At 45.3% G+C, this 27,524-nt stretch overlaps 1 protein-coding gene across 2 annotated transcripts in view; it reads right to left on the bottom strand.

Moving 5' to 3' along the window:
• Positions 1-1,233: 1,233 nt before the first annotated feature.
• The window catches only part of LOC132391498 (deoxycytidine kinase 2-like), a 40,837-nt gene continuing 14,546 nt past the window's right edge, over positions 1,234-27,524 (bottom strand). For both annotated transcript variants that reach the window (XM_059964770.1, XM_059964776.1), the window contains exons 3-7: positions 22,333-22,523; positions 12,648-12,795; positions 12,433-12,548; positions 5,330-5,429; positions 1,234-1,813 (exon numbers count right to left, since the gene is read on the bottom strand). In XM_059964770.1, the coding sequence (XP_059820753.1) occupies positions 1,775-1,813; positions 5,330-5,429; positions 12,433-12,548; positions 12,648-12,795; positions 22,333-22,523 (594 nt within the window). In that variant the 3' untranslated portion in view covers positions 1,234-1,774. The remainder of the gene's footprint in view (positions 1,814-5,329; positions 5,430-12,432; positions 12,549-12,647; positions 12,796-22,332; positions 22,524-27,524) is intronic.

Raw genomic sequence — 27,524 nt, forward strand, 5'->3', positions numbered from 1 at the left:
GGAAGAACTCAGCAGGTCAGGCAGCATCCGTGAGAAAAGAGTAGCCAACTTTTTGGGCTGAGACCCTTCATCAGGAATGGGGGGGGCAAAGAGAGGGCCAATGCCCAGTAATAGAGATAGGGGAGGGGGTAGGGCCTAGAGGCGCCAGGTGGAAAACCAATCAGAGGAAAGATAAAGGGGGGAGGGGGAGGGGATAAGCATGAAAGAACCGTAGAGATAAAGAAGCAGAAAGTTGAAAGGTGAGAGAGGCAGAGAGGGACCTGGGATAGGGGAAGGGGGAGGGGAGGGAATTACCGGAAATTGGAGAATTCAATGTTTATACCACCAGGCTGGAGGCTACCCAGACGGTAGATGAGGTGTTGCTCCTCCAACCTGAGTTTGGCCTCATCATGGCAGTAGAGGAGGCCATGTATGGACATATCTAGATGGGAATGAGAGGCAGAGTTGAAGTGGGTGGCAACCGGGAGGTCCTGTCTATTGTGACGGATGGAGTGTAGGTGCTTGACGAAGCGGTCCCCCAATCTGCGTCGGGTTTCGCCGATATAGAGGAGGCCGCACCGGGAGCACCGGATGCAATAGACGACCCCAGTAGACTCGCAGGTGAAGTGTTGCCTCACCTGGAAGGACTGTCTGGGGCCCGGAATGGTGGTAAGGGGGGGGGGAGGTGTGGGGGCAGGCGTAGCATTTGCCCCTGCAGGGATAAGTGCTGGGTGGGAGTTCTGTGGGAAGGGACCTGTGGACCAGGTAGTCGCGGAGGGAACGATCCCCACGAAAAGCTGAGAGGGGTAGGGAGGGAAAAATGTTAGCTTTTCTAATCTGGCCTGTGTGCTCAAAGCACATTCTAAACAACCATCTGTAACACTGCACAACATGCAACCAATCGCTAAGGGTAGACTGTGTGATACACATTCTTCTTTAAAGAGGAATGGAATGTACATCATTACAACAAAAGGGAACATTAAGAGCTACTATGAAGGGGTCTTGATAGGGACAGTATTGATACACGTCTGCTGGTATTGGTTAACGTCCATGCTGGAGGTTGAGCTCCGCATGTGTGCAGGGCTTAAGGATTACAAGGTAGAATGGGGAGAGGACACTTGACAGGCTCTGGTGCAGGACCTGAGGTACAATACAAAGGAACATTATGAAGATCCTGAAGGTCACTTGTGGGTTACTGAGGTTCCTGCTGGCAGCAACTATAAATTAAATATAAAGAGATCTTGAGAATGCAAATTGCATTGAATGAAGCAGACCATCATAAACTTTATTGCTCTAACACTGTAAATTTGAGAGGAAAAAAGGATAAAGAGTTATGAGGAAATACCAAATGATGTTAACTCAAAACTTATGTATAGACTATTAGGAAAGTATTATAAATATTAGAAAACATCAACCCCAGTTAATACTTGTTTTATCCAGTTATGGATTTCTATGGCAACTCTGTCAAACTGCCATGGAAAGGGCTGGATGGGGTGGGGGGGGGGAACATGTCACAGTTTAAATATTTTCTTCTCTCCTTGCCCCACCAGTCAAAATGTAACAACAGATGAGAAAATCGAAAACAAAATGTGACAGGGTTATCAGTGATCTTGTGAACCATTGAGAAATTGTTACTGTCCGGTTTCCGTAGAAGGTACTATTGGTGACTTGCAAGAATCTAGTCCTGCACAGCCTTCTCTCAGACACAGGCGTCTCTCCCTGGCTGTGCATCAACACGCGAGCTAAACCTTTTCTTGGCCTGAGTGACGTTGCTGCAAAGAATGCACAGCGTGTTTCAATTTCCCAGCTTCAGTGTATTCGCAAAGTCCTTCACCTGGAAGAAGAGAAAAAAATGACTTCGTTATCATCGAAGGACATATTTTAAGTTCACAAACTCACCTACCGGAGCAGATAACACCGATACAACACCAGCTAGAACTGTGACGGTTCTGGAGAGCTGTCGCATTAATGTAATCAGTCATTACCTTGTCCCTGCTGTAACACTTTGCAGCTATGGACAGGGGAATTCTGTGGAGAATTGTGTTGTCAATACAGACCGCCCGTTTAGCCTGCTGGTGCTTAGGACAGCAATGAAGGTCCTCCATCTGTCCTTGGCCACCCAGATGTAGAAGGATTCTTCATTGCTGTTTCCATAACAAATTTGTTTTACGAGTTGGAGTTGTTCGCCCTGACCTGAACCCCTGAATCAGGAGGACTGGTGGACCACTCTTAGCCTGGCCTCTACCCTTTGACCTGTTTGGCATAAAGGCTTGACTCCTGGTCACTGAGGCATGCAAACTCCCAAACGACAATCAGGTTGTGGGCTTCTTGGAGGTTGTATGTGTCATACACTCAGTAACTTCAGGAGTTGCAGCACAGAGCTGATAACTGATTAACAGTCCCTTCTGCCAATCTACCCGCACTACGTCCAAATCCTTCTGTGCCTTGTCTATTTTATGCGCCTGCCTGGATTTAGATCCAGTTCCTACGTTTAAGAATCATAAACACAGGAGATTCTTCAGATACTGGAAACCGAAAGCAACACACACAAAATGCTGGAGGAACTCAGCAGGTCAACAGCATTGATGGGACTGTTTATTCCTCTCCATAGATGCTGCTGAGTTCCTCCAGCATTTTGTGTATGTTGCTTTTGGTTTCCAGTATCTGAAGAATCTCTGGTGTTAATTTTTGATTCTTAAATGTAGTAATTATATTTATTTCCTCTAGCTCCCATGGCAGGACGTTCCAGCTCAACCACTCACTGCATTAAAAAAAATATTTTCTCCACTGACTCTCTTTATAATTTCTCCCTCTCAACTCTGCCCTCCTGTTTCTGACACACCTCTACCCTGGGAAAAAAATTTTGATGATCCACCCCATCTATGCCTCCTATTATCTTAGACACCACTATCAAAGTTCAAATCAAATTCATCATCAAAGTACATATATCTCACCATATATAACCTCAAGATTCATTTTCTTGCAGGCATACTCAATAAATCTACAGAATAGTGACCATAAGCGAATCAATGAATGCCCAACTTGGGCGTTCAACCCGAGTGCAGAGGACAACAAACTGTGCAAGTACTAAAAGGACCACGGATAATAAATAAATAAGCAATAAATGGTGAGGACATTAGATGAGAATGAGTCCAGTGATTGTGGGAACATTTCAGTGATGGGGCGAGTGAAGTTGAGTGAACTTATCCCCTTTGGTTCAATGGTTGGGCTTAATGATGATCTCCTCACCTTCAAGGAGATCGTAAAAGATAGTGCCTTGAGAAGGCAGCATCCATCATTGAGGACTCTCACTATGTATTTGCCACTTCCTCTGACGATGAGGTTGAGTGAAGTTATCCCCTTTGGTTCACGGGCCAGATGGCTGAGGGGTAGTAACTTTTCCTGAACCTGGGAGTGAGTGTTCTAAAGCCCCTGTACCTTCTTCCTGATGGCAACAACGACCTGGGTGGTGGGGTTTCCAAATGATGAATGCTGCCTTCCTACGACAGTGTTTCAGGTAGATGTGTATCAGGTCAGCCCCTAGCCTTTCTTGCCTCAAGAAATACAAACCCGGCCTATCCAATCTCCCAACACCCAGCCCCGCCATAACTAAAATCCCCCAAGCCGGCGTAATAACATCCTTCCAAAACCTCACACAATACCCCAAGTGTTGCCTAGCCAGTATTTTGAACATAACATCCTAACTCTTTTATTCTATGCCCCAGCCTAGGAGGAGAAGCAAGTCAGATGTTTTCTTTATCACCAGGGCTGCCACGTTCAGGAAACAATGGCCTTAGGTCTCTCTCAGCAATCCTTAGAGCCATAGAAAAGTCTCAAGTGGTTGACAAAGTATGTCCATATATAGCTAGGGTGCCTAAGACTTTTGCACAGTGCTGTAGTACTTTAAGCATTGCACTGTACTGCTGCTGCAGAAATAAAACAAATTTCATGACATGTGTGAGTAATTATCAACCTGATTCTGATATGGGTCTCTATCGTGGACCAAGGGTGGCAACAGGAGGAGCAGCTGAGGAGGAATAATGGCGCCTAACGGCGACTCCTTTGCTTGCACCTTTGGAAACGGCTCTATTTCCATCTTTAATATCTCTGTTCTTCCCTTTCAGGGTTCCTTTTGAAGACCCTGACCTGGAGTTACACGCTGACTACTGTTCTTTGCGGGAATGGTTTCACGACTGGCCGTTACTCGGCACGCCAAGGGCTCGGCCTAAGTTCGCCTTTGGAGGGTTGAGATCTCGTGGCTCCGGAGACGCGGTGTCGTGGGAGATGGAAGATCTCTGGCTGTGTGCAGAGCTTGGAAAAAGCGACGCAACGGACTTTTAACATCGTAAACCAGCGAGTTGTTTGTTATGTCCTCCCTCTTGCTGTAAAACGGAGACACCTTGTTCTCCCTTATTAGGGGGAGAGAGAGAGAGAGCCTGTGGTATGTGAACAAGTAGTCTTTGGGGTAACTGTAAGTCTGCGTCTTTGCTCATGCTTGAGTGCTCGGTGGCGGGTGCCAATGCTTTTTTTTTGCTGATGGGGGAAGGGATTGTTGCTTGCTGCCACTTATGTGTGGGGTGGGGGGAAGCTGGGGGGTCCTTTGAGGTTCTAACATTTAACTGTCATTCGTTCTTTGGGGGCACTCCCCTGTTTTTCGTGGATGGTTGCGAAGAAAAAGCATTTCAGGATGTATATTGTATACATTTCTCTGACATTAAATATACCTTTGAAGGGGGCAGGGACAGGAGAATCTTGGTTGGGAAGAGGGAGAAGGAGAGGGGAGAGGAGTGGGAAGCACCAGAGAGACATTGCGTAATGATGAATAAGCCAACTGTTTGGAATCAAATGACCTTGTCTGGTGTCTCCATGGTGGGTGTGTCTTACACTTGCACCACCCCCAACCCTGCCACTCCTTCTCTGCCACCTACCCCATGACCCTCCCGCAGTGCTCCGCCTTCACCATTCCCAATGCCCTTTGCCCCCACCAGATTTACAAATTAGCTCTCCGCCAATTCAGAACTGTGACAAAGTCTTAGACACCTGAGACATATACAGTATGCGCCAAAGACTTTGGCACAGTTCTGTATGTATATATCACCATCGAGATTCATTTTCCTGTGAAGTAAAGAAGTCCAATAGAATTTATGAAAACTTATAAATAACGAAGACTGACAAGTAACCAAAGTGCAAAAGAAGACAAGATAGTGCAAATAATTAAAAAGCGGTTTAAAAATAAATGAATAACACTGAGAACATGAGTTGTAGAGTCCTTGAAAGGGAGTTCCAAGGTTTTTGCAGAGCTGAATGTGCAGTGAAGGGAAAAGACAGCAAAGGCACAAAGAGAGAGCACCTGTTTGAGAAGCGCTTCTTGTCGTGTTTTATCATTCTCAAACTCCTCATTAACGTCCAACACCAACACTGGAACGGTCTTCAGATACTCAAAGTGGAGTCTGGTGGAAACAAAGGAAGCTTGAGTTTAATCTCTATCCAAATTGTTACACCTGAGGGAAGCTTGAGTTTAATCTCTATCCAAATTGTTACACCTGAGGGTGTAACAAGGATGTTAGATGAGGGTAAGCCAGTAGATGTTGTGAACCTAGATTTTCAGAAGGCATTCGATAAGGTGCCACATAGGAGATTGGTGAGTAAAATCAGAGCTCATGGCATTGGGGGCAGGGTTTCAACATGGATAGAAAACTGGTTGGCAGATAGAAAGCAAAGGGTAGCAGTGAATGGGTGTTTCTCAGACTGGCTGGAGGTGACTAGTGGGGTACCACAGGGCTCTGTATTGGGACCACAGCTCTTTACGATTTATGTCAATGATTTAGATGAGGGCATTGAAAACTATATCAGCAAGTTTGCTGACAATACTAAACTGGGTGGCAGTGTGACATGCGAAGAGGATGTTAGGAGAATACAGGGAGACTTGGATAGGCTGAGTGAGTGGGCAGATACTTGGCAGATGTCATTCAATGTGAATAAATGTGAAGTTATCCACTTTGGAAGCAGGAACAAGAGGGCAGAGTATTGTCTGAACAGTGTCGAGTTAGGTAAGGGAGAAATGCAAAGAGACCTAGGAGTCCTAGTTCACTAGTCAATGAAGGTGAATGAGCAAGTGCAACAGGCAGTGAAGAGGGCAAATGGAATGTTGGCCTTTGTTACAAGGGGAATTGAATACAAGAGCAAGGATGTTCTTTTGCATTTGTATAGGGCCCTGGTGAGACCACACCTGGAATATTGTGTACAGTTTTGGTCTCCAGGTTTAAGGAAGGACATTCTGGCAATTGAGGAAGTGCAGCGTAGATTCACTAGGTTGATTCCTGGGATGGCAGGGCTGTCTTACGCAGAGAGATTGGAGAGATTGGGCTTGTACACGCTGGAATTGAGGAGATTGAGAGGGGATCTGATTGAAACGTTTAAGATAATTAAAGGATTTGATAGGATTGAGGCAGGAAATATGTTCCAGATGTTGGGAGAGTCCAGTACCAGAGGGCATGGATTGAGAATAAGAGGTCAGTTATTTAAAACAGAGTTGAGGAAGAGCTTCTTCTCCCAGAGAGTTGTGGAGGTGTGGAATGCACTGCCTCGGAAGACGGTGGAGGCCAATTCTCTGGATGCTTTCAAGAAGGAGCTGGATAGATATCTGATGGATAGGGGAATCAAGGGATATGGGGACAAGGCAGGGACTGGGTATTGATAGTGAATGATCAGCCATGATCTCAGAATGGCGGTGCAGACTCGAGGGGCCGAATGGTCTACTTCTGCACCTATTGTCTATTGTCTATTGTCAAATTAAACCAAGAGGTTCCACAGATGCTGGAAATCCAGAGCAACACACACACGAAGTGCAGGTGTAGCTCAGTGGGTCAGGCAGCATCTATGGAAAGGAGCATACAGCTGGTGTTTCTAGTCAAGACCCTTCACCAGTCCCGATGAAGGGTCTTGGCCTGGAACACTGACTGTTTATTCCACTCCAGAGATGCTGCCTGAGCTGCTGATTTCCTCCAGCATTCTGTCAGTGTGTCCACATAAAATCCGTGATTTTTTTCCAAAAAAAACCACTGTGCACTTTCACACTTTCTGTTCATTCCCAGATGCACACAGTTCGAAAGAGCTAGAATACAAAAGCAAGGATGTAATGCCGGGGTTTTTTAAATCATTGGATCAGACCACACTTGGAATAGAGTGAGGAATTTGGAGGCCATTCTGAGGAAGGATGTGCTGGCATTGGATAGGGTCCAGAGGACATTCACAGGAATGATTCTGGGAAAGAAAGAGTTAACGTATGAGGAGTGTTTGAAGGCTCTGGACCTTAACCACTGTAATTTAGAATAATGGGGGGGGGGGGGGTGATCTCATTGAAACCTACCGACTATTGAAAAGCCTAACTAAGGGGGTTCCCAATTTTTTTTACGCCATGGACCATTTCCATTAAGCAAGGGGTCTGTGGATAGAGTGGACATGGGGAAGATGTTTCCTATGGTGGGGGAATCAAATCCAGAGGGCACAGCCTCAGAATAAAGGGATGTCCCTTTAGTATAGAGATGTGGAGGAATTTCTTTAGACAATAGGTGGTGAATCTGTGGAATTCATTGCCACAGATGGCTTTGCAGGCCAAGTCATTGGATGTTGGATGTTGATAGGTTCTTGATTAGTCTGGGCGTCAATGCTTACAGGCAGAAGGCAAGAGAATGGGGTTGAGAAGGATAGTTAATCAGCGATGATGGAATGGCAGAGCAGACTTGGGCCAAATGTGGCTCCAATCAATGTCTTATGATCACATGACCAACTCAAGATGGATACTTTACGGGCAATATTCCTTGTCTTCCTTCTCCTGTGGGGAGCTGCATCTTCTCAGATTGCATTTTATGGTTGACAACATGGGTGACATTTAGGACTGAGGCACAAGATGCAAAATGAGTTGGATCGCCATGCAGGAAGGCAGGATGAACTAACCAGAAAGATCTACTGGAGGCAGGAATTAAAATGTATCGGAAATGTAGGAGCCAATTCCTCTTAAATAATTTGTGGGATAAATAGTAGACCTCAGACAAAAGTTTAGAAATGAACAAAATACCTGCTGAATGCTGAAAGGCCTAGACAGAATGGACATGCAGAGGATGTTCCCAATAGCAGGAGAGTCTAGGTCTGGAGGGCGCTACCTCAGAATACAAGGAGATTCCTTTAGAGCAGAGGTGAGGAGGAATTCCGTTAGCCACAGGGTTATGAATCTGTGGAATTCATTGCCACAGATGGCTGTGGAGGTCGTCACTGCGTATATTTAAAAAGGAGGTTGATAGGTACTTAATTAATAGGGTGTCAAAGGTTATGGGGAAGAGAATGGGGCTGACAGCAAAAATAAATCAGCATGGTGGAATGGTGGAGCAGACTTGATGGGCTGAATGGCCTAATTGGCTCCTACGTGCTATGGTCTGAAATCAATATTCAGGGAAAGGTATTGGGCTTAATGCTGGTTACGTCTAATATACTGGGGCTCAGTCTGTTTTTGGTAGTGACACTTCCTTTTCTTGTGATGTGCAGAACTAATTATAGCTTCTAAACGAGGTCAGGTGAAATTCTACCTTTGCTGTAGAAACGTGCATACAATCAGGTAATGTTTGCGCACTGCACAGGTGAAACTCCCGCATAAAATGCACAGGTGCTGGAGGGCGAGGCTCTGCCGCACAGCAGTCAGGTGTGGCGGCGACGCCAGCTCGGGAAGGCTGTCGGTGGGGGGGGGGGGGGGGGCACGCCCTTGCTCGGTGACATGGAAAACCCGGCAGGAATCCCTGAGCAGTCTCGAGGAGCGGAGTAGCTGTGGACAGAGCCAGACGCCGATTTTTTCGTACGTGGCTGGTCATTTTATCAACTCCTAGAGGTAGCTGTATCCAACTACCCCCCACCTGGGAGATTTGTAAAACACAAATGCAGTTGCTGGACTTCTGAAATAACACAGAAAATACTCTGAACCATAACATTAACTCTGCTTCTTTATTCACAAATGCTGCCCGACCTGCTGAGTATTTCCAACGTTCACGCATCTCATTTTAAAAAAAGCTAAGATACAAGGTGGAGTAGACCCTCTGGCCCTTCAGACCACCCCACCCAGCAATACCCCAATTCAATCTTAGCCTAAACACAGGACAATTTACAATGGCCAATTCACCTACCAACCAGTACGTCTTTAGAGGAAACCAGAGCACCCGGACGAAACCCACGCGGTCACAGGGAGAACGTACAAATTCCTTACGGGTAATAGCGGGAATCGAACCCGGGTGCCCTGTACTGCAAAGCACCGTGGTAACCACTACGCCACTTCAGAAACAGGCCCTTCAGCCCATCCTATCTGCGCTGGCCAAGAAACTACATATATAATCCACACGCCAGTACTTGGATCATCGCCTGTCCTAGAGTCAGCTATAGAGCCATAGATACATAGTTTCCGGTTTAATGTCTGTGAATACTTCACAGATATTTAATCCACAATGTTTACTCCACTATGTGCTGAACCGAGGCTGTGAGCCTACTCCAGCTTCTCCAGGCTTTGTGTCTGAAGACTCGCTTTCATTCTAAATGCCATTTGCTCACTTTTATTGCTGGCGTGATTTGTTTTTTTTTCCCCTCACTCTGCACACGTGAGCATTTGTCAGTCTTTTTTTTAATGGGTTCTTGTTCTGTATGGAGGCAAACCTCATGGTATACATACTTTGATGAACTTTTTGATCTCTGTTTCGAGGCTGTTAGACACATGAGTACGCAGGAAATGGTGAGATATGGATCATGTGCAGGCAGAGGAGATTTAATTCAATTTGGCCGTGTGTTTGGCACAGATAATGTGGGGGCAAAGGGCCTTTTCCTGTGCTTTACTGATCTGTGATCTATGTTTAGTTCAGAAATACAAAGAATGAGATATTAGGTGGTTAAGGAGTTTGAGGAGTACTCCTAGTTTGTGGATAACAATCACTGTGTTGGACTGAAACAGGACCATAATCATTAAGTTCTGTCTCGCAGAGGAAGATTGAAACTTCGCATCCCTGCAAACTGGCAGATCAGAAGGGATGACAGTGGTGCACAAGTGGGGTTGTATTATTGATTAAAGAGACTGTTTTAGTAGTGGGAATAATGATTTGGCTGAGATGGTGGAGACAGTCTGTTATACAGTCTATAAAGTATGTATACATTATCACTTGTCTGGTTAAAAACTGTAAGCCACCTAGTGGTGGGAATGTGATAGAGAAATTATGGAGCTGCTGGGGACTACACAGATAGTTCTCTAAATGTAGATTGGGAAAGTAACAGGGTAAAAGGACAAAGTTGAAGAAACTTTGAAGAATGTAGTGTATACTAAAGAATTCTTCAAACGGCATGTTGAGCATCCTAGACACAAAGAGGTACTACAGATGCCGGAAAACTAGAGCATACGCACAATGTGCTGGAGGAGCTCAGCAGGCCAGGCAGCATCTATATTTCCATCACAGACACAGCCTGACCTGCTGAGCTCCTCCAGCACATCGTGTGCACTGCAGTTGAACATCCTTGTCTTCATCTCTCCTCTGTTGGACTCGAGTATGAAAATCAAATCTTTCTTGCAGTTTAACTTTTTCTGTGCTTGCTTATAATCACTTATATGTGTGTATTGTTTAGTGAAATTTCAGTAATTATAATATAGCTGATTCTGTATTTTTCTAAATGTTTCTCTGCGGTTGTTGTCATTTTAATGAACCTGATGATTTTATAGGTTAATTCTGATTAACAAAATGCCTTTTATCTGTCTGGCTTGCATAAGACAACCGGTTCTCTCCCTTCCTTACAGCAGAGTACACTGGTAGACACAGATTCTGCAGACGCCGGAAATCTCAAGCAACACACACAAAATGCTGGAGGAGCTCAGCAAGTCAGGCAGCATCAATGGAAAGGAATAAGCAATCAATGTCTCGGTCCGAGACCCTTCGTCAGGACTGGAATGGAAGGGGGAAGATGCCAGAATATACAGGTGGGGGGGGGAGGATAAGGAGAATAGCTATAATGTGATGGGTGAGGCCAGGTGGGTGGGAAAGGTAAAGGGCTGGAGAGAAAAGAAGCTGATAGGAGAGGACAGTGGACCATATGAGAAAGGGAAGGAGGAGAGGTACCGGGGGAAGGTGATAGACAGGCGATGAAAAGAGGCCAGAGTGGGGAATGGTTTGCTGATTACTGTTATTTTTATGTTATGAGTACCTGATAAAACAGCCATAACCAGCAAGTTTTAAAACTCAGTCTTTAAACTTCTGAAGAACCTCTGGATGAAAACATCTCCAAATCCAACTGATTTGTTAAAATCTTTCAAGCATTTCTGGGTGAAAATAACCAACGGAAGTCCCAAACTTTTCAGAATGTGGTGTTACACACTGATTCACTAAAGACCAGAAATACAGCGCCCTGTGTGGAAAGAAAGCACTGTCCTGACTAAAGATCTAACTCCTGAAAAATCAGTCAGCTTTACACTGATAACTCGGATCTGAGAGGGACACTGTCAATGTGGCAACCTTGATCAAGTATGCCTTACATAACAGCATTCTGCCCTCTCTGTTCAATGCTGGCTTGACAAAGGCCAACCCCCTTTCATCAGCAGCTTTCGAGTACTTAGCCAGCTCAAGCCATAGTGTCAAGATTTCTGCCCCGTTGAAAGAAGAGCAGCCTATACTGAAGGCAGAGCAGTGAGCTTCCATTGTTATGAACTGGGATTTGGAAAGGACATCAAATACATTTGGACAAGTACATGGAAGAGAGATTTAGAGGAGGGGTTCTCAACCTGGGGTCAACAGGCCCCTTAATTAATGGCTTAAAAAAGGTTTGGAACCCCGGACTTAGAGGGATGTGGGCAAATGGGACCAGCATGAATGGGCATCTTGGTCAATATAGGCCGGTTGGGCCAAAGGTCCTGTTTACATGTTGGAAGATTCAATGAGTCTAAGGAAAGGTGACAAGCAGCAATCCTAGACTCACCAGAATTAATTAAGGAAAAAGGAAGAGAGCATCTGACATTGTAATGCACAACGAAAACAGAAAATGTTGTGGAACACTCAGCAGGCCTGGCAGCATCAAGATTCAGGGGAGCAGGTTTAGGATGGAGATGAAGAGAAACTACATTTCTCACAGAGTTGTGAATCTTTGGATTTCTCTGCACAGGGAACCAGTAGACACTACAGTCATTTACGACTCAGTTAGATAGATTTTTGCATTGCAGGGGAATTAAGGGTTATGGGGAAAAGGCAGGTAGGTCCACGGCCAGATCAGCCATGATCTTACTGAGCAGGTTTGATGGACCAGTTGGCCCACAGCCTACTCCTGTTCCTATTTTTTAATGATCTTATGACCTTATATTCAATTTCTTTGATCCCCCTTTGCCAGAATTCCCAATTTGCCTTAAATGTGCGCTCCAACGTCAACAGAAGTCTGAGGTCTTGCACTCACTCAGTGGACTTGTTCACCAGCCAGTTCTCGTGCTGAGAATGGAGCTTCTCCAGATAATCCAGCTGCACGTTCTTCTCCTCAGCTCTTCCCCTTTGCTGAAGTCTTTCTAAACATTTCTGCAGGGAAATGAAGAGCGGAAATTGCAAATCTTTCAGGCGGGGGTTTTGCCACATCCAAACACCACCAAGATCCGACGGTAAATCGGAGCCACTTACCTTAGGGGATGCCTGAAGATAGATGATTCCTTCCAGAGCAATTCGAACGCCAAACTGATTGAGGAGAAAAGTATGCCAGTCCTGATAGATAGCCCATTCCGTTGCATTCAAGCATCCCAGTTCATAAAGACTGGAAGCAAATATGTACCTGTAAAAAAGGGTCAAATATTGAGAGTTTTGCCCAACGGCTACTGGTTTATTATTGTCACATGTACCAAGATACTGTGAAAAGCTTTTGCTTACATGCCATCCAGATCAACCTAATCATGAAAACTTGGATGCCGAGTCAATGGGTATACTTAAAGAAGAGGTTGATACATTCTTGACGAGGAAGGGCACCAAAGGTTACAGGGAGATGTCAGAAGAATGGGGTTGAGAAGGATAGTAAATCAGCCAAAATGGAATGGCGGAGCAGACTTATAATTAACACACGCAAAATGCTGGAGGAACTTGGCAGGCCAGGCAGCATCAAAGGAAAAGAGTAAACAGTCAGCGAGAGTCTTCTTCAGCACTGGTCAGCTGTTTCCTCTTTTCCATCGACGCTGCCCGGCCTGCCGAGCCCCTCCAGCATTTTGTGTGTGTTGCTTTGATTTGCAGCATCTGCAGGTTTTCTCTCGTTAGTGAGTCTTGTGCGAAGTGCAAACACAGAATGCAAGCTAGAGTTACAGAGAAAGTGCAGTGCAGGCAGGCAAATACAGTACGAGGGCCAGAGTGAGGCAGGCTGAGCAATCAGGAGCTCAACAACAGCAGGGTAAGTTTTATTATCAAAGTATGTATATGTCAGTAAATTGTACGCTGAGATTCATCTTCTTGCAGGCATTCACAGCGGAACAAGGAAATACAGTGGAATCAATAAAAAACTACGCAAAGACCAACAAACAATGTGCAAAAAAAGACAAACTGTGCAAATACAAAAGAAGCCCAAATAATAATAAATAATTGAGTGTCACCCCCTGGGTCGCCTCAGGCTTGCTCAGCTTGTTCTCGGCTAGGGGGAGCAGCCTTCAGCCCCGCCAAACTGGGTAATCAGCTGGTGTGGATGCTGTGTGATGTCCCCGCCTCGCCAAAGAACAAGCAGGACACCATATACGATTAAATGATTACAGTTTATAAAGATTACTATAACTAAGTGATTAATAATGATACGGTATACATGAAGGAAAAGAAAATAAAGAAAAGGCACCAAACTTATCAAAGTCCAAACCACTTCGTGCACAACGATTGGAGCTCAATTACTGAAGTCTTCTGGCCACCATTCGATCCCCTCCAAACTCCTCGACTCGCAGCTCAGGACCACCTGAAGTGGTCAACCAAGCACATCTATCGTCGTCTCCTCTCCTCGGGGTACCTCCTGGCCTTAGACCCCCACCCTTGGGGTCCGTTCCTCGCCCAGTTTACAGCATCGTGTCCTCACTCTCTCTCACCCCCTCGCGCCGATCTCCCCAAAAGCCCGCCAACAATAGCTCACAGACTCAGAAGAAAGAACAACATTAATCCCAATTGGTTTACAAAGGAATACAATTCTCCTTATCAGTAAATTTTAACCCAAACAAGCTTCCAGCACTCTCTCGCAACAAAGAAGCATTCCTACTTTTAACAAAACAAAGAAGCTGTTTTGATTAACATACACAGTAACAAAGAAAAAGAAGAAATCCCCTTTACATAAGTAAGTAAAATCTACCTTTGAGCCTGGTGGTGCTGGTTTAGAAACTTTATTATAGGGGGGGGGGGGGGGGGGGTTCCGGTGATGTCATAGTCGAGAATGGCAGCTTAAGTCACTAGCTCCTCCGGAAAAACGCGTATTAAGCCCCCTTATTCCATCAAATATAATATTTTTCAAAAAATATTTGAACTGAAAAGAGGGGCAAGAATGGGGAAAAGGAATGGAAATAAAAAAAGCAACTCTGTGGAGCCTGCGGCCGAGAGGAGTGCAGCGAGCGGCTCTCCGCCCCGACCACGTGCCAGCAAGGCAGCTACTGGGCCTCATCCAGGCGAAGCGGCAAACGTTTTCGAGGTCCTGAAAGAAATAATGGAGGTCCAGAAAGTTATAAAGCAGCAGCTCCAGGATATTAAGGCAGAGCTCGCCAGCATTAATCAAAAAATAGCGGTGGCAGAGACTCAAATGGAGAAAGTGGAAGATTGCATTCAAAACGTGGAACTATTGAGTAAGACAAGAAAAACATTACATCACCAAGAAGGTAAACTGCTTGATCTGGAGGGAAGATCACAGCAGAAAAATATCGGAATCTACAACGTTCCTGAAGGAGCGGAGGGCTCGTCTATGACGGAGTTTGTCGAAAAGTTACAGCAGGACGCGCTGGATATTCCCTTGGTTATGAAGCTGGAAATCGAGAGGACGCACCGCGCGCTGGTTCCAAAACCTACCCAGGACAGAAAGCCACGCTCTATAATAATTAAATTCCTTTGGTACAGCACCAAGATGCAGATTCTACAAAGGGCCGGGGGTAAGAAGAGAGTATTTTTCGACGATAAATTAATATATTTTGACCAAGATTACTCCCCCCCGCGGTCCTGCAGAAACACAAAGAATACTCTGAAGTAAAGCGCGTACTAAAGCAAAATAAGATTAGATTTCAAAATCCGTTCCCTGCTAAACTTCGAGTGTTTTATGACAACGGGTGGTTGTACCAGACGGTGGAAGAGGCAACTACAGAAATGAAGGCCAGAGGTTTGCCCGTCAGTGTCACCAAAATGAGGGAAAGCCTGACTGAGGAACTGTCCCGCTCTGCTTGGGAAATAGTGCGAGAATCAAGAAGGCAGGAGACAGGAGGAGGCCGAGAGAAATATATCAGGAAGAGACCAGGAGTTTCCCAAAGACAGTCCTCATTCCCTTCAGAAGAGCCATAAGGTTTAGCTAACTTTAAAAATGTTGAGAAGCTAAATGAAAGCAAAAGTACACGGTGATACACCTATCTCGAGAAATACTTATTATAATGTGGATTTTATATTATTTAGTGGTTATTCTTTATTCGCTCACTTACTCCTTTTTCCCCACCAAAATGAGTGTGTGTGTGTGTGTGTGTATGTATATATATATATATAAGGAGTACACAGGGAAATCTTGTCTGTGTAATGGATTTGTTCACTGACTTTTATGAATACTGCACTGGGGGCCCTCAACTCACAAGTAGGAAGGGGTTATCCCCCACAGCTAGACATTTCCTCTAGCTCAACATACGGTCATCTACTAGGGACCTCAGTCTTGGAATCACATGTTCGTTGCCATTTTTGTTATTATCTGCGTTTCTTGGTTCGTATTTGTTCAGGGAGTAGATCGATTAAGTTTTATTCTAATTTCAATGGTGCATTGACAGATAAATACAGATGGCTAAGGACAAGGTAAAATTAATTTCTTTTAATGTTAATGGGCTATTAAATTCAATCAAACATAAGAGAATTTTATCCAATTTGGAACAATTGATTCATACTGGGAAAAACGGTTTAACTAAATAATGCCTCATAGGCCTGACTTTATTCTCACAAATCAGTGAATCTGTTGTAAAAACAAAAGATCACTCCCTACTTGTACATAGTTCTTCCCTTTTGCTTGTTCTTTCTCTCCACTCTTTTCTGTAAGTGTGTACCTCAGATAAATACTTTGTGGAGATTTGTGATATATATGATTATATGATATATATGTACAATGTCTGAAATACATCTTATGGAAATGTTTGTTTGATGATGAACTTCAATACAAAAAATTACAAAAAGAAACTTTATTATAGTAAGGATGTGAAAGCTTTAGAGAAGGTACAGAGGAGATTTACCAGGATGCTGACACAACACTGGAAGAATTCAGTAGGTTCTTTGATCCACAGCATCTGCAGTTGTATTTTTGTGTTTTACCAGGATGCTGCCAGGAGAGCAGATCTTATGAGGATAGGGTGATTGAGCTAGGGTTTTCTCTTTGGAGTGAAGGACGATGAGAAGTGATTTGATAAAGGTGTAGAAGATTATAAGAGGCATATTTAGAGTGGACAGCCAGAGACTTTTCCCCAGGGTGGAAATGGCTAATACGTGAGGGCACAGTTCTAAGATGGCTGGAGCAAAGTATGGAGGGAATATAAGAGACAGTTTTTATTTTTTCACTGAGAGCATTAGGTGTGTAGAACATGTTGCCAAAGGTGGTGCAGCAGCAGATATATTAGGGACTAGTACATAGACACATGGACGAAAGAAAAATGGAGGCTATGGAGAATGGAGGAGTTAGGTTGATCTTAGAGATGGTAGAAAGTTGTGGGCCGAATGGCTGGAACCACGTTCTCTGATGTAAGGGGCTTTGCTGAGGCGGTGGGAAGTGCAGACATAGTCCTTGGAGGGAAGGCTGGACTTTGCGTCAGATTGGGCTGCATTCACAACTCTCTGCCATTTGTTGCAGTCCTGGGCAGAGCAGTTGCCATGACGAAGTGTGGCGCTCTCTGCAGTGGAACATCCGGTAATTCAAGGTCTTCCAAGGGGCTTCTGCAAATTTGTAGTTAAATTCTGATAAAGGTTCAGCCACCTTTATAACAGCAGGCTAGTGATTCTAAAAAAAACTGGCTGGGGAGTAGGTTGCAGCAGTGAAGATTTTGTCAAGGTTCAGTGGCTTTATTGTTCAGTTGTAAGGGTTCTGAGTCGGATTTATTTATTACATGTACATTGAAAGATACAGTGAAATGTGTCACGTAATAATAATCAACACAGCCAATAACGTGCCTGCCCTGAAAATAGTCTGTGTCTGCATTCAGGCACCAACAGAGCCTGCCCACAATGCTCAGCACAACATGTCAGCCGTCGATCCCAGGGGATCACGGGTTTGCGCTTCTGGTGGACCGTGTCCTCTCCAGGGTGCAAGCTTGGGCGGGAAGATTTGAAGAACCGGCTGTTGCCTGTGCAGCGGGCTCCCCCTCTCCACGTCACTGATTTAGTCCAAGGGAAGGGCAAGTGCCGATACAGCTTGGTACCAGTGTCATCGCAGAGGCTGCCAGACTGAAGTTGTAAACAACATCAAACTGCCTTAGCGACCCCAGCTCTGGACTTCTTCCATGGGGTTTACACCTGAAGCCTTTCCCATGGGTTGGTACGGCTGCAAGGTAATGGAGGCTTAAATTCGGAGTTCTCCTTCTGCTAGGTGGGCTGCCGTCCAAGGTGGACGAGCACTACCTGGCTGAATCGGCACAACACAGAACATCCCAAGCAACAAAACAACAGTGAAACAAGCCCCGTATCTTCCTGCCTCCCTCTACCCACGCACATACACAGCCCTCTAATCCCAAGATAGGACTCCTTTGGGTTCCAGCCTTCAGCGGATTCATAGATACTGGGCCGGATTACCCCAGCAGACTCAGAGATTTGCAGACTCCAGCTATCGGGCATCCGCTTCTGGGTTGCTGATTGACCTTCGGGCTTCAATTTCAATACTGACCTTTGATCTACGATCTGGAACTCCCATCAATCTTCGGGCTTTGATCTTCAGTATAAATCCAGTACTTGCAGATAATAATGAATGAGGGCCCAACTGCCAGTCTCATCAATGGCGTTAGTTCATTATGTGACGTGGGCAATCATGGTCTTTCCATGCCCACGACTGTTCTGGGCAACTTCTTCTACAGAAGTAGTTTGTCATTGCCTTCTTCTGGGCAGCGTCTTTACCCGAAGGGTGACCCCAGCCATTTTCAGTACTCCTCAGTAAGTCTGCCTGGCGTCAGTGATCGCATAACCAGGGCATGGTATGTACCAGCTGCTCAGACGACCATCCCCCACCTGCTCCCATGGTTTCACGTGACCCTGCTCGGGGGTGGGTGGGGGGGGGGGGCAGTGCTAAGCAGGTGCTACACCTTGCCCAAAGGTGACCTGAAGTCTAGCAGAGGGAAGGAGTGCCTTACACCTCCTCTCACCTTCACCCTACCAATGATAAATCCCCCCAAAACTAGATCTCAAACTCTAGTCTTGTTGATGATGGGACCGAAAACATCTTCACCAGTCTGCGGGCCCTAACAGTGCCCTCACTGCTGGCCTTTGAACGTGAAAAAGAGTTTAGACTCTGGCCTGTCCTCAAATTTCCCCGACATCCCTGTCCCTAAACCCCAACTGACCCATAACTCCCCTCTCTGCCCCAAAAACCATACCTACGAACCTAAAGAATACCTGAAAAAAATCTGCCTGAGCTGCAACCGCAACAAAGACCACAGCTTGGCACCATCTTGAGTCACCTAACTGTGAGAGCTCACTTCAGCTGGGGGAGCAGTGGGGTTCCTGTCTGAACAGAGGAAACAAGACAACCGCAATTCATCCCCACAGCCATCAGGTTATTGGACTCACCTGAAAACCCTAACACTCTGTGGATCACACATCTTTTTCTCTCTTTCAACTTACACCAATGTCATTATGTATATTTTGTGGTGTAAGTAATGTATAATTTATGTTAATTTAACTTAAGTTGTATTAATTTATCATAAATTATGTTAATATGTGTTACGTTGCTGGTACAAAAAGCAATATCCATGACATTCACACCCTGTGCATGTATGTCTATGAACAGGACAATAAAGGCCCTTTGGCCCACAATGTTATGCCAACTTCTTAACCTACTATAAGATCGATATAACCCCTCCCTCCTACGTAGCCCTCCGTTTCTCTATGATCTGTGTGCCTATCTAAGAGTTTCGTAAATGTCCCAAATGTATCTGCCTCTGCCATCACCACTGACAGGGCACCCACCACTCTCTGTGTAAAAAACTTACCTCTGACATCCCCCTATACTTCCCTCCAATCACATCAAAATTATGCCTCTTCATTTTAGTCCTATCTGCCCTGGGGAAAAAAGTCTCCGGCTACACATACATTCTATGCCTCTAATCATCTTCTCAAAGATTGAAAGTGCATTTATCATCAAAAGTATGTATGCAGTATACAACCCTGAAATCTGTCTTCCCCACAGACAGCCACGGAACAAAGAAAACCATCTACCACCCCCTAATGTGCAAATAAACAACTCGTGCAAAGGCAATACCAAGCGAAGAACACAGAATGGAAAACCCAAAATTGTAAGAGTCCAGGCGTATTCTACAGCTCAGTCAAGTCACCTCTCTTCGCTCCAAGTTGAAAAGCTCTCGTTCACTCAACCTATCCTCAGAAAACATGCTCTCAAATCCAGACAGCTTTCGGGTAAATCTCCTCTGCACATTCTCTAAAGCTTCCTGTAAGAAGAGGACCTGAACTCACAATGAACATGACATTGAATCTCATTTAATACACAAATGAAGACAAACCAGAGGATACACTGAGCTGTGGATAGAATGGTTTCCTGATTAAATCTCTTTTCGCTCCATCAGAGCAATAAACTCAGTGGTCAGGGAGATTATCTATTGTGACAAAGGGATGGTTGATGTTTCAGGTCAAGACCTTGTGTCAGGACTATGCGTGCAGAGAGAAGATAGCCAGGGTAAAGAGGTGAGATAAGGAGGGGGATCCAGGTGAGGAGGGGGACGATGGGCAGATGGAGCCAGTTGAACAGGAGACGGGACCAAAAGACACAGGTGCAAAATTAGGACATTTGGCCCAACGAGTCTGCTCTGCTATTCCACCATGGCTGATTTATTATCCCTCTCAACCCCATTCTCCTGCTTTCTCCCTGTAAGCTTTGACACCCCTACTAATCGAGAATCTATCAAACACCAAAATATACCCAGTGACTTGGCCTCCACAGCCACCTGTGGCAATGAATTCCACAGATTCATAACCCCCTGGCTAAAGAAATTCCTCCTCATCTCTGTTCTGAAGGGACGTCCTTGTATTCTGAAGTTGTGCCCTCTGGTCCTAGACTCCCCCACTATAGGTCCAAGTCCACTCTATCCAGCCCTTTCAAGATTTGATAGGCTCGTGAGATCCCTGTGTCATTCTTCTAAACTCGGGTGAGTACAAGCCCAGAAGTATCAACTCTCCTCATTCCCGGAATAATTCTTGTGAATCTCTTCTGGACCTTCTCCAGTCGAAGGTTGGGGAGGGATAACTGGGGGCCACAGAGGGGATATAAACGGGGACTAGAGAGGGCTGCAGATTCAGAAATCTGTCAAGTAGGTGAGATGGTAGGTGGAATAAAATGAAGGAGTTTATGATGGACGTTTGGAACCAGTGGTGGGGGGGGGGGGGGTGGATGGTGATGAGATAGAGACCCCAAGAAAGTGGGAATCAGGTGGGGTGGGGGGAGAGGCTGGACATAAGGGGAGTGGGTATAAGAGAACATGGATAGATCAGGAAAGAAAGGAACACAGAAGTAACCAAAATTGGAAAATTCATCTTTTATATTCCTGGGTTGTAGACCACCCAGCTGGATTATAAGACCTTGTTCCACTTCTGACCCCGCCCTAGCAGTGGAAAAGGACAAGGAGGGACAGACTGGTGTGGGAAAGGGACTTCCAACCAAATCAGGATGACCATTGTGGATATCTGCAATCTCTTGTATTCCTGTTTCCTTTCCACTGGTAACATTTATCATCAAAGATCCCTACCACTTAGGCCATGCCACCGTGTCACTCTGTGATCATGAGTAATAATTAAGGCTGTTGATCGATATTATAGAAGTGGCGGTGAGAAGGGACAAAGGAAAACAGAAACATCGTACCACAGTGGAATATCACCACCTAATCATATATTTGCGCTGAACATTGTTGGTGCCGAAACGAGTGGCAACACTTGCGGGCTGTCCCCAGCACATACTCGGGTGTGTCAGCCGTTAACGTAAGCAACACATTTCGCTGTAGGTTTCAATGCACATCATGAGTCTGAATCTGAACGTTCTTGTGGTAACCATCAGGCCGATGTACAGGAGCCTGAAGTCCCACACCACAAGGTTCAGGAACAGCTACTTCCTTTCAATCAGCATGGACAATATGCTGGAGGAACTCAGCAGGCCAGGTAGCATCTATAGAGAGGAATAAAGAGTCAGCGTTTCAGACTCGTGAACGCTGCTTATCTGTTGCCATGTGCCTGTTATGTTGCTGCAAGTAAGTTTTCCACTTGCATAAGTGTAGATGGCAACAAGCTCAACTTAAACTCGGAACTGTTAAGCAACTGGTGCTGCAGAGTCGTGCTTCCTTACATGAGCGTGGAACTTCACCCTCGTTATGTAGCGTGTCGTATGACATGGGCGATGATCGTCTCATGACCATGATCGTTCCTCTACAGAAGTGGCTTGCCATTGCCTTTTTCTGGGCAGTGTCTTTACAAGGTGGGCAATCCCGTCCATTATCAATACTCTTCAGAGATTGTCTGCCTGGAGTCGGTGGTCGCGTAACCAGGATTTGAGACATGTACCATCTGCTTGTACGACCGTCCACCACCTGCTCCCATGACTTCAAGTGACCCTTCTCAGGGGGCTAAGCAGGTGCCACACCTTGCCCAAGGGTGACCTGCAGGCCAGTGGAGGGAAGGAGCACCTCACACCTCCTCTGGTAGAGATGTATTCACACCCTGTTACTCAGTGAGAATGTCAGGGTCAAAATTGGTTATAATTTAGGTTGCGCCCTTCACTGTGATGTGTCCTGAAGGACCTCGGCCCAAAACACTGACTACTTATTCTTCTCAATGGATGCCGCCTGACCCCCAGCGTATTGCTTGTGTTCCTCTGCAGAACCTCTCGTGTTGACAGATACCAGAGTCAGTTACTTCTCCGGCGCGTGGTTACCTGTCACTGTAGACGGATCGCTCAAATATCTGCGTGGGCTCCGTTGCCTTCAGGAGCCTGGGCGACAGCGGTGCCAGGTGGGTCTTGATGCGACTCATGCAGGAGTGTGACTGGAAGGTGTAGGACCACCGCTGGGGGTCCTGATACAGCATCTGAAGCAGGTTGCCAACGCTCTTCTGCTCAGCCGCGTCCTGGGAAAATAACAAGCCACCAGCATTAAAACAAGATCTCCGCAGGTGCTGGAAACCCTGAGGAAAACCGAATCAGATCAAGTTTAGTTGTCATTCGAACCATTTATAGGTACAGCCAAATAAGACAGCGTTCCTCTGGGGCCAAGGTGCAGAAACATACACACACGTTCAAAATAACGAGAAAGGAAAAAGCAGAACATAGTCATCACAAAGTACACTGCAGATGCTGTGGTCAAATAACACGTACAAACAAGCTGGATGAACTCAGTAGGTCGGGCAGCATCCGTTGAAAGGAGCAGTCAACGTTTCAGGCCGAGACCCTTCATCAGGACTCGGCCCGAAACGTTGACTGCTCCTTTCAACGGATGCTGCCCGACCTGCTCAGTTCATCCAGCTTTCTTGTACGTGTTATTGGAACATAGTCACGTAAGTAGCTGCTTGGGGTGTCATAAGAGCTGAGAGGTGGTTCAGAGTTGGCCCGTAGAACAAATACAAAATGTTGGAGGAATTTAGTAGGTCAGAAGCATCAATGGAGCGGAATAAACAGTCAATGTTTTGGGCTCAGATCCTTCATCAGGACTGGAAAAGACGGGGGAAGGAATACAAGCTAGAAGTTGATAGCCAAGTGGTCTATCAGGCCAGTGCAGTTTACTCAAAATGCTGGAGGGACTCAGCAGGTCAAGCAGCCTCTATGGAGAGGAACAAACAGTTGATATTTTGGTCCAATGAAGGATCTCAGCCCGAAATGATGACTGTTTATTCTTCTCCATAGAGGCAGCCTGACCTGCTGAGTTCCTCCAGCATTTTGTGTGTGATATCCACAATCATTAATGTGGTTCCAAGGATCAAGGATTAGCTTTATTTGACAGATACTTTTACATGTATTAGGAACTTGCCATGGTGTGTTGGCTCAACACGCAACAAAAAACAACATTATAAGAATACATAATTATTTAACAAATAAATTTAGACATTAAAGGACGGATGTGGAATAAAATGTGAATAAATACATAAATTCCAGCATGTATTTACAATGTAAATAGCATTTTAAAAAGTGGATTAATGTGTTTACAGTGCAATGCATCGTCAAGGCTAACAGAGTTGGGGTGGCTAACTAAAATGGATGATCAGACGAACTGCCTGGGGGAAGACACTTTGAAGACGCCAACACACACAAAATGCTGGTGGAACACAGCAGGCCAGGCAGCATCTATGGGGAGAAGCGCTGTCAACGTTTCAGGCCGAGACCCTTCACCAGGACTCAGATGCCATTAAGTTTTTGTTTTAATTGCCCTATACCACTTTCCAGAAGGGAGATTTTGGAGAAGACAGTTTGCTGGGTGTATAACACGCACAAAATACCGTAGAGACTCAGCAGGTCAGGGAACATCTATGGAGGGGAATAAAGATTCGACGTTTTGGGCCATGAACCTTTATGAAGACTCTCCTTAGATGCTGCCTAACCTATTGAGTTCCTGCAACATTTTGTGTGCGTTGCTCTGAATATCCAGCATCTGCAGAAGCCCTCGTGTTTATGATTCGCTGGGTGGGTACGGTTGATTTTGTCTGCCTGCTTTTTTGCCCTGGACACTTACAACCCCTGCAGTGACGGGAGTCAGCAGCCAAGCCCTTAAAACCTAATGTCAAACCCAACAACTGTAGATAAGCAGCCCTTCTGGTGAAACATGAAAGATGACGGTTCTAGCCCACTGAATATTGGGGAGGCTCTTCAGGAACACAGAGTGTGTAGAAATTAAGGGAGAAAAGATGGCCAAAGCATTTAAATGGCAGATAAGATTAAGGAGAAACCCAAGGCATTTTTGAGTATATTCAGAGCAAAGGGTTAAGCAGAGATAGAGTGCCTTGTATTAGGAACCAAAAGAATAATCAGTGTGAGCTGTCAGAAGATGTGAGCAAGGGTTTCAATAAACAAAGGAGAAAGTTGGAGAAAATTGCAGTTGAAGAGTTATTTTGGAGCAAAGTAGTTCTGGGGCAAGTTCATATTAAATTGGCGTAAGTACTAGATGCACCAGAGAACATAGAAAATTACAGCATGGTACAGGCCATTCAGCCCACAACATTGCACTGACCTTTTAACCTACTAATTGAGAATGCAATGAAGCTGTTAAAACCCAATGTCAAATCCAACAACCATAGATAAATAGCCCTTCCAGTGAAACTTGAAAGATGACCAATTTTTGCCCACTGAATATTGGGGAGGCTCTTCAGGAACACAGAGTGTGTAGAAATTAAGGGAGAAAAGAGGGCATTAGGGACACTCTTAGATCAATCTAACCTTTCTCTTCTACATAAACCTTTGTTTTTCTGTCATCCACCTGCTTATCTAAATATCTCTTAAATGTCCCAAAATGTGTCTGTCACTACCACTACCCCGGCAGGGCATTTCACGCACTCACCAATCTCTATGCACAAAACTCATCTCTGACATTCCCTCTTATACTTTCCTCCTATAACCTTAGAATTGTGCCCCCTTATATTCGTCTTTTCTCACTCTGGCTAATGAAATGCTTCTCCTAACCTGCCTATCACCTCCTCACGGTGACCATCCTCCTTCCCTTCTCCCATGGTTGATTCTCCTCTCCTATCAAAATCCTTCTTCTTCAGCCTTTTATCTCTTCCAACTATCATCTCCCAGTTTCTCACTTCACCACACTTCCCCACCCACCTACCTTCTGCCTCACCTGGCTTCACCTATCACCTTGAATGAATGAATGAATGAATGAATGAATGAAATTGAATTATTTTGGTCAGTACAAACATAACAAAAAGCATCATTTACAATGATGATTTCATAACGATGATTTCATAGGACAAAATTACAACAAAAAACATAGATATTCTTTAAAACAGACCGAAAGGGTGTAGGCTGAAGCTGCAGCTTATTATGCCCACTCCTCTTACTTATACAACAACATATTTGGCATCAAACATCACATCAAAAACAAAAAAATTCATAATCTTTTAACACAAAATCCAATTCCAAATATCATTTATTTACATTACTCCCATTCATTTTAAATCATGTATTTTATATTTGTTCATTAAATAATTTTTAGATGTTTTTTTTAAACTTAAGTGTAGTGCATGTTTTTAAATTCTCACTACAACTGTTCCATAGATTCACCCCTCTGACTGAAATACAATGATCTTTTACATTTGTTCTTATCTTTGTTTTTTAAACATACACGTTCCTCTCAATCATGTAGACTTTCTCTCATTTTAAACAACCTTTGGATACTTTGTGGTAGCTGTCCTTCTATCTGCTACTCCTTCCCCCTTCTTATTCCGGCTCCTTCCCCCTTCCAATAGACAATAGGTGCATGAGTAGGCCATTTGGCCCTTCGAGCCAGCACCACCATTCAACATGATCATGGCTGATCATCCACAATCAGTATACCCCTTGACTCCGCTATCTTTAAGAGCTCTATCTAACTCTCTCTTGAAAGCATCCAGAGAACTGGTCTCCACTGCCTTCTGAGGCAGAGCATTCCATAGATCCACCACTCTCTGGGTGAAAAAGTTTTTCCTCAACTCTGTTCTAAATGGCCTACCCCTTATTCTTAAACTGTGGCCTCTGGTTCTGGACTCCCCCACCATCGGGAACATGTTTCCTGCCTCGAGCGTGTCCAATCCCTTAATAATCTTACATGTCCAGACCTGATGAAAGGTTTCAGCCCAAAACGTTGAACGTTTCTTCCTCTCCATTGATGCTGCCCGACCTGCTGAGTTCCTCCGGCATTTTGTGTGTGTAAATCTGTATCAACGAGTTAGTTTCTTTTTCACCCAGAGTGTGATTGAGTTGCGGCAGGCACTGCTCAAGAGGGTGACGGAGGAGGTGGCTGAAACTCTCACACCGAAGCAGTTCTTGAACAAACACTGGAATCACACGGCTGATTACAGACCAAGTACTGGGAACTTGCCTCCCAAAGTCCAACCCTTTGTCCTCGTCATGAGAGAGGGAAACAGGTAAGGCCGGCCAACAGGGCTCTGGTGAAGCTGTGTAGGCCAATCCCCTGTACAGTGGATACAATGGATTACAGAAACACTAATGAACTCCAATCATACCATCGACTTTGGACAATGAAGACGGGAGGTCAGTGATGGCCTCCACTGGGAGCTAAGGATCCAAGTAAGAATTAAGTACTGGGAAATTGGATTAGGTTCTAGAAGGTTTTGCAGCCTCATAACCTCAGTTTATTTTATTTTCATTCAGAGATGTAGCACAATAGCAGGCTCCCTCAGTCCCATTGAGTCTGTACTGCCAAAGTACAGCCGTGTGACCAATTAACCCATGTCTTTGGGATGAGGGGCCGGCTAGTGGCGTAGTGGTATCAGTGCCAGACATCGGAGCGATGTCTGAGTTCAAATCCGGCCGGCTCCCTTGCACGCTTTCCATCCGTGCTGGGTTGGGCGTCGAGCTAGCAACTCGGCCTCGTAAAAATAAGAAAGCCTGCTAAAAAAAAAAAGCTGTCATGACGGCGTCCCGATGACTCCACTCAGAGTTGAGGGCTTTCTTCTTCTTCTTTTGCCCCAGATCACCTGGAGCAAACGCACACAGTCACGTCAAGGACATTCAAACTCTTTACTGACAGCAGCAGGAACATAATGCGGTAACAGCATTATGCCAACCGCTACGCTATCATACTGCCCACATTCTTAGGACTGAGACGAGGCCTCTGTTGGTCAGGGTCAATCAGAGATGTTGTGTTGTGGCTGTCCAGATACGCAAGCCACAGCACAACACGGAGAACACGCTGTTGCCCATGTGGCGGGCTCCACCTCTCCACACAGCTGATGGGCCCAAAGGAACGGCAGAGTCCGTTAAAGTTTGGCACCTGCCAGTCACATTGAACTCAATGGCTCCAGATTTTTCCCTCGGGGTTTACTCCCGAAGCCTTCCCCATGAGTGGGTACAGCAGCAAGGCAGCGATCAGAATGTTCCTTCTCTTAAACGAGCTGCTAACCAGGGCTGACAAACCC

Source organism: Hypanus sabinus, chromosome 1 (assembly GCF_030144855.1).
Source record: "Hypanus sabinus isolate sHypSab1 chromosome 1, sHypSab1.hap1, whole genome shotgun sequence".
Taxonomy (NCBI): Eukaryota; Metazoa; Chordata; class Chondrichthyes; order Myliobatiformes; family Dasyatidae; genus Hypanus; species Hypanus sabinus.